The following is an 11,914-nucleotide window of genomic DNA, read 5'->3' as shown; positions in this document are numbered from 1 at the left end:
TATTTTATTTAAACCTACCAAAATTGTTTTTGAGGCCAAGTTAGTAGACCTGGGGAGTGTTTAATTGATTGGAATATCTTTTTCAACTAAATAATCAATTAGACTATTAAACTAATTGGTTATCTGTTGCTTAGTTAAGTCTAAAATTGATTGGGACAATTGTTGGACAAGTGGCTTCAAGCATAAGAGGGAGAGGGGGTGAATTTTGGTATTTAAAATTCATGATTAAAATTAAGGTTTGGCTACTTAAAATATTAATTGTGTTAGTATTCTTAAAAATCAAAGTAAATTGAACAACGAAAAATAAAAGCAGTAAAGTAAATTGTAGAAATTAAGAGATAGGAATTTAGAGAGATGACACCCGTGATTTATCCAAGTCCGACCGAACGTTAACCTACTCCTGTCCCTAACAGATCTTATTCAAATTTTGACTCTGAACTTGAGCTTTTAAAATGTTATGTCCACAAACCTTCAATACAGTCGAATATAGAGATTTTACAATGATTTATTCCCAACCAAAAAGAAAGCTTTTACTCAAGCTAAGTAACAAACTCTTTAGAGATTTTGCAGGCTAATCTCAATAACCAAATAAATATTTCCCCCCGTAAGTTCTAGAACCAAAGAAAATTTTTTAAGACTCATTAATCTCAAGAATGGAACTCAATTTCCCAAGAATATCTCACTTTTTAGAATAACAACAATACAACACCTATGGGTGTTTAAAACCACCATTCCAATAAAAAACTGCAAATCAAACCAATCCAAACCGAAAATTGCAGAAAACCATATTTGGTTCGGATGTTTGGGTCATATTTTAACAAAACCGCGTGATTCAGTTTGATTTGCGGTTTGTATTTTACAAACCGAAACAAATCGAATCAAACCGCATTATGTTACAACCCAAATTTCACTTAACTCACATCAAACCCAAACCTAAACCTATTATTACTTAGCCTTACGATTATGAATGATTTTCTCTTCCTCACACTTAGGATTTCAATTTTAGCCTTTTCAAATCTCTCATACTAGTATATCGCCTTCTTATTCAAATACATCTTGCCCATTCTTTTATAATCTCTACTCTCTTATATTCTTTTTTTCACTTTCTTATTCTTATATTATTGTTCTATCTTTCAATTTTGTTTTTATGACACCTCTTCTTCTCTATTCTCTCCTCTCTTTTGCTCTTTCTTTTTCATCTTCACTAATCTCTCATCTCCTCTATTTTTTCGTTTCATTATAATAATTTTTATATTGTTTTATACTATTATTTTATGTTTATTGTTTCATTTTTGTCTAATATGATTTTTACATATTAAATGGGAAGTTGAGGTCCAAATATGATGAGTTTTATTGTTATTTGGTATTGTATGAACCAAGTATAAAGTTATGTTATCATCTAAATGTGAATGCATGACTTAATTTTTTTGTTGAAAAACAATGAACCCATTGAATCGAACAAAACCATATTGATTAGGTTTGGGTTGGTTCCGTTTTATTCCGGTGTGTGATGAGGAGAGAGGGGCCTCCTTTATAAAGGAGAATGGAAAGCTAAAAAATAAAACGTTCCATGGGAAATTTTAATGGCCCAACCAATTGGGTCCTTATCCCAATCAATTGGTTGACCTAAATAATTGATTATTTTTGCCCATTTAAAAAAATTTTGATAGAGAATTGTAACCAATCATTAAGACACTGTCATAACCGATTTGGCTTCTTCCAATCGATCGACTTAAGGTCCCAATTGATTGGATAGTTCAAAAAATGCTTTAAGAAAGCTGATAGTTTCCGAATCAACTGACTTAGGCTTGAGAACATTTTAAAGAGTTTTGAGAGTTAAAAAATAGGTTCAAAAGAGCTTTAAGTGTGTGTGAGTTTCCTTAGTATCTTAGAAGTTACTCTCATACTTTTATAAAACTCCGGTTAGTCAGACATACATGACCAGACGAGCTTTTACACTTCGTCTCTTTCATAACTTTGAGGCTTCCAAGATCCTTTGTCAAATACATCGATCATATAAGCACTTTAATAGAATCTTGAGACTCATACTTAATGAGACTTGAGATATCTTCAAGTTTGGTCACCATAGTCAGAGTTGGAAAGCTATTACCATTGAATTCAAAAATCATTGGTGTTGTCGTCATCAAAATATTAGAAATGTTCTCAGTAGGATAATCAAATTTATACCTATAAGAAGATACATCCACATTCTACCTCTTTTTAATGATGACAATGTATCTCTCAGAAAAGTGGTAATAGAAACAATAGGTAGATAAAAATGGAGAATTTAAATTCCCCATAAGTGTATAGAGTATGCTCGACTACCCCTGAGAGTATACTTTACCCTTTTTTTCATGATCAAAAAGGTGGAAGATAATTAAAGCACATAGATCACAAAGTATTAATAAAGGGAAGGAGAAGGGGGGGGGGACACATAAGCATACTAATGCATGTATGATTTATTTAGAATTCGTGGTTGAGTTCTTTTGAAGAAGAAGATTTCTTTAGGAAGAGGTTTTGTAAAATATATGCAAGTTGATTAGATGAGATGACAAATTCAAGTATGCATTCCCCTTTCTTTTTTTATTTTATTTTAAATTATCCCTAATGAAGTGGTGTCTAACCTCAATGAGTTTAGCCCGAGAGTGAAGAATTGATTTTTTTAGTGAAGTTTATGGCACTAGTGTTGTCGCATATTATCAGGACAACTCTAAGATTAACGCTGTAATCACTGAGTTGTTGTTTCATGTAGATAATTTGAGAGCAACAACTATCCGCAACAATGTATTCTATCTCGGTTGTGGCTAGAGAGTGACACTTGCCTATATTTTGCATATGCCAAGAGACAAGTGGGATTCCCACTAAGTGGCACGTAGCGTTGGTAATTTTTATATCCAATTAGAGAAATCAGAATTGGTGTACCATAAACCCATTTATTGTGTGTAAGTGAGATACCGCATGTTGCGTTTGACCGCACTAAGATGTGATTCCTTTTAGGATGCTTGATAGTGAGTACAAACACATACAACAAACATGATATTAGGATGAAATAGAATGAGATAGAGAAGAGAGCCTATCATACCTCTGGAAAGCTCAAATTGATTAGCACTTTCTTAAGCTTTACAACATGATCGGGAAAGCTCGAATAGATAAAACTTGGAGGTTGCTCAACATACGACTCCTCTTGGATGTAGTCATTTCGATTAGCATTTTTCACATCCATTTAAAATAATTTAAAATCTAATCTAGCCACATTAGCATAGTTTTCATTGAAATCTATACCTTTCTGTTGATTGTAACTTTTTGCAACGAATCTGACTTTACAAGGTGGGTAATTTTTCTTTTTAAAACTGTCTTTGCTTTGGCAATTTGTTGTACTTCCAAATTCATGATGTTTAGCTTGCAAAACACCTCCAAACACATACTCTTGTCTCATAAGCCTTCATTACTTCCGTTCTTGCAAGACGTGTAAAATTGTTGATAAAGTGAATTTTGAAAAATCTTTTATGTTCTCCAAAGTGGTTGTTAATGCTTCATATGTCTCTTGCACTAAAATAAATATTTTTCTACAAATTGAGTATCGAGTAAAATAAACTTATTTTCAAAGGAAAACATTATGTCTGAGTATTATTTAAATGTCTCAGACTCTTTCATTTCTTACGACTCAAATTCCCTTATTAATTTCAACACTTGCATGCCTTAAATCCGCCCATCTTCTATGTATTCTTCCTTCAAATAGCCTTGGATGGATTTTTCTGTTTCATGGTCATGATTTTTGGGAAAATAGTTTAAAGTAATGAAAACTCCTGGAGATAAAGGCATTGAATGGCTTACCAATATGTTTAACAAAATTATGAGGTTAAAGCAAATGCCAGATGAATGGAGAAGAAATATTTTAGTTCCAATTTATAAGAACAAATGATATATACAAATTTGTGCAAATTATAGGGGGATTAAAACTGAGACATACCAGAAAGTTATGGAAAAAATTGATTGAAAGAAGACTAAGAAAAGAGACTCAAGTCACTGAGAATAAAATTTCCTTTAAGCTTGAGAGGTCGACCATATAAGCAATCTATCTACTACGACATATGATGGAGCAGTATCAGATGGACCCACAAGACTTTTACTTAAATTTTATCGAATTAGAGAAGGTGTATGATAGAGTTTCTATAGATATCTTGTGGAAAACCCTAGAGAAGCGAGTGGTTAGGATTACATATATTTGAGCTATCTAAGATATGTTTGAAGGAGTATCAACTAGTGTGCTGACATAGAAAAGAGAGACATATGATTTCCCTATAACAGTAGGTTTTCATCAAGGTTCAACCATAAGCCCTTACCTTTTTTATTTAATTTTGGATGTACTTACGGAATACATCTAAGAGCTAGCACTGAGATGCATGCATTTTTATGTGTGCAGATAATATAGTTCTATTTGGAGAGTCGAATGAGGATTTAAATTTGAGGTTGGAGACGAGCTCCGAAAACACACGACTTTCGGCTAAGAAGAAGTAAAACATAGTATATGGAGTGTAAGTTCAACAAAAGGATAATTGTTTCTAATCTAGAGGTGAAAGTTGGAGACCATATCATCTCGCATGTCACACGATTTAAATATATTGAGTCCGTAATACAAAACAATGGAGTAATATAAGGAGATGTAAACCATTGAATTCAAGCGGTGAGACTTATATGAAAGAGGATTTCATGTGACACAAAGATATCACTCAAGTTGAAGGGAAAACTTTATCGGATTGTAATAAGACCTACGCTGTTGTACGAGACAAAATGTTAAATGATTAAAAATCAACATAAGCATAAGGTAACAACACCAACTGACAATCATTAACTATAGCTTCAATCACATAACTAAAACCAGCATGACACACATAACACCCTACACTTGAGTGATTCAAAACAAGTTGCTGCTGCAACCAACCACTATGCACAACTCCTCTATTCTTCACTCTCTCTATGAAACCTTTTGGTAATGCTCTTTCCATCTCAACCTCAACATTCAAATTTGATGGAAAATTTAAAACCAAAATGAAAGGTGAATTTGTAAGTTCCAACCCAATTGCTAGTTCATTGATTTGATCATCACTTAGAAATGTTTCACTGCCAAAGGAACATAATATGACTGACTTTGTTGGAAAATTATCTAACCATCTTGTCCATTTTTCGTCAAGCACATCCATTGATGGGTCTGGAACAAGTACTCCAGAACAAAGAATTGGTTTTTTAAGTTGGTTTTGTAAATAATCTATATAAGGACCTTCTATTTCCTTGCATGTTTTCAACACTATCAGTGAGCATTCACTAAGTACCTGCATGATTCTATCAGAACCAGTTGGGCTGTCACCGAATCTTTGGAAGAGCATCATGAAGATTATTCTTGCTTGGAAGGTTTGAAGAGAAGTTTTGGATTCTTGAGGATACTCAAATGGAGAACTCTTAAGGTCCTCATAAGTGATATCTCTTTTTTCAACCTCAGCAACAGAAAGTCTTGAATGTAGAGATAAATAAGAACCCGAAATCGCAGAATACACAGAGAAGTGAACAGATTTGATGCCAAGTTCAGAAGCTATTTTTGGTATCCAATTATGTGCAAAATCAAAGAAAACAAAATGGGGTTTAAGTTTCAACAAAATGGTTTTGACTTGATCTTGCATTAAGTCTATTGCTTGAAAGAGTGCACCAAACATGTCAGGGTGTAATTCGAAAGTGTTACCGGGTATGTTATTAGGGAAGTTAAGGGGAATGATTTGGATGGAAGGATTGAGATTGAAGGTTGATTTGATTCTGGGAATGTTATAGGAAGGTGACAAGAATGAGATTTGAATTCCATGAGAGAATAGTTTGTTGGATAGATGAACAAATGGACCAATGTGACCAAATCCAAGGTAAGGAAACATAACTACATGAATCTTACTAATACTCATCTTTGTCTAATTGATTTTTCAGTTTGTGTTGTTTGTTTCTAAGGATGGTGTCTTCACAATGGTGAGTAACCATGCTCTTTTAAACATAGAGATAATATTAATTGTTAATTTTTAAATGATAAAAATCAAACTGTCAAAATAATGCCATCGTCTGTGGCATTTTTTATTTTGAATTGTATCATGCATTCATGCTCACAGTGCACCATCTTTTAAAATCTTTGAATTGGATTGGGCAATACCCTCTAAATAATTCACACACAAATTATAGTTAATGTGCCAACTGCCAACAGCTATATATCTCTCTCTAAAAATTGACACACAAATTATTAAAAACTAATCACATTATAATTATGATATTTTGTCCCCTAGGTGATAGTTGTCGCAAATATTTTTTCTAGGTATATTATCTCAAGACACATGAATTGTGAAAACTTTGTGATTTTAAACTTTAAAATAATAAATGTTTTTCTTGATAAAATTGGATTAGTTGAGATGCAGCATCTTGTTAATTCTAGTTTGTGACCTATGTAAGGCATGAAGGAAATGAGTTGATTCGATGCGAACTCGCCTCAGCTCAGTTCGATTCGTTAAAGATTGGTCAATTTGTTAAGAATTGGCCAAGTTCAAGTTCATCACACACTTTTTTCCTCTCAAACCCGACTCGTTAGAAGGTCACGAACAACTCGTTCAACTCGTTAGGTTTATCTCGTTAGGTTCAACTCGCTTGTTTCATGGAGTTATAAGTAATTTGTAAAGTCTGTTTCTTATATATATTTGACATTTTAAATTAATATTTTTTAAATAAAAATAAAATAAAAATTATTAGATTGAAATTTATACGATGTTGATTTTATTTGTATAATTATTTGTAGAAATATTTTGCTCACTTGAGAATATAAATTATGGGGCTAAGATTTGAAGCAAATCTTTAAACCTACTCTTAAAGACAATATAATCTACCTCATATATAATCGAGTTGACTCATGAACCTAACGAGTCGAACTATGTATAATTCAAGTTCAACTCATTTAGTTAACAACCTTAATTTTTAGCTCATATTCAGCTCATTTGGTTCATGAACCTAGTTGAACGATTTAATTTTGAATTGAATTTTAAACTATTTTCGAGTTGGTTCGGTTCATTGTCAGCCCTAGTGATATGAATTGTGACTACTTTGATGATCTTAAACTCGTCCAACTAATTTTAAATCAATAATTAAAATCAAACAAACTCATCATAACCAAATTTTCACACTTTTATTTTACTAATTCAAATTAATAATATTTTTATTCACATTCATCACAACAAAAATATTTCTTTAAAATAAACGAACACACAACTATTTATCACAATAAAATTTTTCATGCATAATATTGTGTAATCTATTTATCAGAAGCATATTTGTAATACACATTTATAATTTATAATCAATGTTGGTTGATAAGTACCTTGAGAGACTAAGTGTTAGTTAGAATTCTTAAAAAGACTTTGACCGCGGTCATAGTGGTTTCACGATAAGGATCAGTTGAACTTGTTAGGGTTGCCAACAAGGTTGATCGAATTTATCGTGGTTTATTCCTTGAGAGACTAGTGTTAGTCAAAAGTCTCAAGAAGACATTGATTGCGATCATTGTGGTTGTTTGTAATCGGTTTGGTTATAGTGGATTAAGTCCTTATTGAGAAGGCAAAATCACCATGGCGGTTGGACTGAAATAACTTAGTTAACTGTGAACCAGGATAAAAATAATTGTGTTCATCCATTATTATTCACTAGTTAATCCTGTGTTTTGAGTTGAAGAAAAGATTATATTTGGTGCAACCCAGTTCAAACCCCCCTTTCTTGTGTTTCTTGCACCTTCATAGATGATTCGAAAGAGGATCTTCGTCACTTTTATAAATATATCTATCTGTTAGTTAACATTTCTATTTACAATTATGCACACACGCCAATCAAATGTGCTTTATACATCCTCTGTTACCATTACTCATGTTACCATTACTCACTCACTATATTGAATTCACAAGTGAAATCACCTTTTCCTTCTATGAAGTTAATATAATCTTTGTGCATACCATAATTTATAATGTTAAGCACAAGGTGTCTATACCATATCATCTACAACCAAATGGACAAGCCGAGGCACCAAACAAACAACTTAAGAAAAGTTGGAAGAAAACAGTCAAATAATCCATGAAATATTGGGCAAAGAAAGTAGATGATACGTTAACGACATACCACATAACGTTCAAAACTCGTTTGGGGTTATTCCCTTACTAATTGGTGTATGATAAAGCTTGTTACTTACCAATTGGACTTGAACATAAAGTTTATTGGGATATCAAATTCTTAAATTTTGACGCATCTACTCCAAGTAAGAATAAATTAGCCACATTAAACAAATTAGAGGAAATGAGGTTGTAGACATTCGGAAATGGAATAATATATTAAATGCAACTTAAAAAAACCATATTAAGTATATAGTCAAGAAAGAGTTTTCCATAAGTCAACTAGTGTTACTATTTAACTCAAAGCTTTTCAAGGTAAACTTAAATCCAAATGGCTAGTTCCTTATGTCGCAAAAGTTGTATTACCTCATTGAGCATTTGGGTTGCAAGATTCAGAAACAAATAAAACTTTTAAAATAAATGGGAATAGGATAAAACCATATCATGAACGAGAAATTCTAGTAGAGGGAGACCGATATAAGTCCTTGTTGGTCAAGCTAATGACATTGAACAAGAGTTGGATAGGAGGAACCCCATCAAAAATAAGGTTTTTCAATTTTATTCTCATTTCCTTTCTATCCATTTAGATTTTCCCGCGGAATTTCGTGTTGATTTGGCTATGGACGTAACTGCGGATTACTCTAGTAAAATTTGCAGGAAATATCAAATCCTCAGAAAAATCCACAGGATATGTGAATAAAATTAAAATAATATGATTTCGCTAGTTCAATTGGCGCACCCTATTAAAACATAAGAAGAGACGCCAACTGCTTTGACGACACTCTTTTTTGTTTGTAAGTTGGGTACTTTGAGATTTTTGCTAGAAACCTAATTATTTTTGTATTTTTGAAAGAAAACTTGGTTAGAGAGGTAAAAGATTCATCTTTTCACTCATTTTCTTCAAATCCTCCTAACATTCTTCTTTCCATTATGAAAATGCATTCTAGAAAACTTTGATAATTTCTTTTTTAATGATTAATTTATATAAGAAACACTAGAATTAATTGGCCATCAAATTATGAAAACATTTAATAATCTTCTACTATTCGAAATAGAGAGATGACCCATCATAAAGTGTGACGGATATGCCATCAGTCAGAAGATAAAAAAGATGACGTCTCTGAGAGCCATGTCTTCATAAAAATTAACAACATACTTGGTTAATAACAATATAGATAGTCATGCATATATACTGTAGCCTAGATTGGTGCATGACATCACGAAACCATTGCTCTTTAGGCTATTGCAGCTTTGTAATCTTCCTGCCATGATTGATGTATTTTAAAGTCTCGCGGTATTGTAAAAAATTACATCATCCTCAAAAAGTTCAAATATTATAATAGAGAAATTTAAAAGAATATATATATATATATATATATATATATATATATATATATATATATATATATAATTTATCTCTCCATCCCATATGTGCATAACATCATGATTTTCATACAAAGGAGGTAGTGAAGAATCATGGGGGCCTCCTGAAGAACCATAAGAAACTACATGAGGAACGACAACAACAACAGTATGTGCATCAAAATGGACTTGCGGGACTTCTAAGCCAACAATAGGCGACACGTGCCTATGAGAAGACGAAGTAGAAGACAACTGAACTTCAAAAGACGGTGCTTCCGCATCAAATGAACTGACAACAATTGGTGGTCGCAAGGGTCTAGCTCTTTTCTTGCAAATAAATGCAAGTTAGGACACTCTAATGTGTCTCAATCTATCTTGGGTGTAAGCTATTTTACCTATAACTAAACTAGAAAAGTTCTATCATATCAAATAATTCAAACTCTTATGACAAACATGAAAAACAAACAAACTAAGAAGATGCATACAAAATACAGAATTGCACTTCCATAACTCAGAAAAATTAAATTAAAAAAAAATGAAGTGCACTTCCATAGAACATGAAACTTAGAAATGACAGAAAATGCATACACCCAACATACCCTATGCTCAAACATTAAAAAAAAGTCAATGCATGCCTCAATAAACTATGTATTATGAGTGTAAGTACATCATAATGTCTCACTAAACTATGTATTATGAGTGTAAGTACATCATAGTGTACCTTAAACAACCTATTTAAGTAATGCATGCATTACAAATCAAAAAAGGAAGAAAGTGGAAAAGCTTACCAAATGCGAGAAGTAGAACTCTTGGATTTAATGAAGTGGAGTAGATATTGAGAAAACTCTTGGATTAAATGCAATGCAGTAAAAGTTGTGAGAAATGTTGAAAAATGATGAAAATGAGGTTTCTCACGAGCTTTTTTGTCTGTGTTCAGAGTAAGATTTCATAAAAATGAGGAAGGGGAAATGTCTGACACAATAAGATGACCCTAAACGCGTCTGAAAGTATACTTCGTAGGTTTTTACGGAGATACACTTCCGTAATAATGTATGGCAAAATGATGGTGACTTACTTCCGAAGTGTTGTGGTGTAAATTTTTGAGTGCGTCCGAAAGTGGATCTCCGTCTTTGATAGCATTTATGATTTTTTAATTAGGTGTGTGAGCACCACTAAGAATGCATTGAGCCGTCTTTTTTCTTCTTCTTCTAGGTTTTGTCATTGATTTGTGTTTGGATAATTGGATTTAGATTTGAAATTTAAAAATTAAAAAATTCTCTTATCTTGAGTTTGAAGGAGACCGTTAAAAAGCAATAATTAGAAGAATAAAACTCAGTTGATAATTTATAAGATTAGTTACTTGATCAATTAATTTGATAGTTTATTAAATTCTAAATTGCTCTAATAAATAGAGTTATTGTATTCTTTTGTAGTTACTTGATTTCTTATGAATCTCACTCTCTTTCTTTTAAGCTCTCAAGCTCTTTTCACTCATTTTCTTCAAATCCTCCAAACATTTTTTTTTCTATTTCGAAATTACATTCTCAAAAATTTTGATAATATCTATTCTAATGCTTAATTTATATAAGAAACACTGGAAATATCATAGCTGACACATATAAATGACACACACTCATAAGGTTAAAAGGAAAAGTTTTCAACATAATTATTGAACCTACATTAAGCATGAGACTGAACATTACTAATGTTTCTACTCATGTTAGCTTGACGAACGACCTTAACATAGTAAACTCCAAAAACTAAAACAACAACAAACGCAAAAGCAAAGATAATGCCACCAACAACACCAGCTCCAATTTGTTTCGCACCATTTTGTGACGCTTTGTTTTCGTATTTCCGATCGGCTTCTACAATAGCTGCTGCCATAGGTAGTGGTGAACATTTGGATGTAATACAAGAGTTTTTGGTGTCTGGCGTACGTGCATTGGGGTGAAAGAAGAGATATGCTGATGGTGGAAAAGCTATAGGGCTTTCGTATACAAGTCCATGAGGTGATCTTTCTTGAGAGGTTGTTGTAGAGAGAAGTGTTAAGGAAATGAGAAAGAGGAAGGACAAGTTAAAGGGACTCATGTTTTGTTTTTTGGGTTTGTGTAAAAAATTTGGAAGGAGAAAAGTGTGTAGCTTTTGAGTGAGAAGTTGTGGGTGGTTCCTTGGCTTTTTATAATGTCTTCTTGGCTTAGAAAGTGGTTGGTCCATGCCTCCTTCGACATGAATTTATTGAGTCACACAATCTACATTGCTCAATTAAGGTTTAGGACCAATAAATTATTTTACATATTGCACAGACTAAATTTAATATAAATAAATTTAACCTGAGAGTGTTGGCTCAGCGAAAGAGAGTTCGAATTTTAAGGGTTTGC

General features: G+C 32.5%; 2 protein-coding genes across 2 annotated transcripts; both read right to left on the bottom strand.

Annotated features, from left to right (window-relative positions):
• Positions 1-4,524: 4,524 nt before the first annotated feature.
• On the bottom strand, positions 4,525-5,987 carry LOC131606935 (UDP-glycosyltransferase 79A6-like). The gene has a single exon (XM_058879018.1). It carries the CDS (start codon positions 5,943-5,945, stop codon positions 4,803-4,805), a length of 1,143 nt encoding a protein of 380 aa, XP_058735001.1. The 5' UTR covers positions 5,946-5,987; the 3' UTR covers positions 4,525-4,802.
• A 5,156-nt stretch (positions 5,988-11,143) lies between these two features.
• On the bottom strand, positions 11,144-11,666 carry LOC131606934 (uncharacterized). Its single transcript, XM_058879017.1, has one exon. It carries the CDS (start codon positions 11,622-11,624, stop codon positions 11,214-11,216), a length of 411 nt encoding a protein of 136 aa, XP_058735000.1. The 5' UTR covers positions 11,625-11,666; the 3' UTR covers positions 11,144-11,213.
• Positions 11,667-11,914: the final 248 nt, after the last annotated feature.

This window comes from Vicia villosa, linkage group LG5 (genome assembly GCF_029867415.1).
Source record: "Vicia villosa cultivar HV-30 ecotype Madison, WI linkage group LG5, Vvil1.0, whole genome shotgun sequence".
NCBI lineage: Eukaryota > Viridiplantae > Streptophyta > Magnoliopsida > Fabales > Fabaceae > Vicia > Vicia villosa.
This window is presented reverse-complemented; position numbering and strand designations above follow the sequence as displayed.

Coding starts and splice junctions, on each gene's coding strand:
- LOC131606935 (XM_058879018.1), bottom strand. CDS start 5,945: ATGAGTATTAGTAAGATTCATGTAGTTATGTTTCCTTACCTTGGATTT.
- LOC131606934 (XM_058879017.1), bottom strand. CDS start 11,624: ATGAGTCCCTTTAACTTGTCCTTCCTCTTTCTCATTTCCTTAACACTT.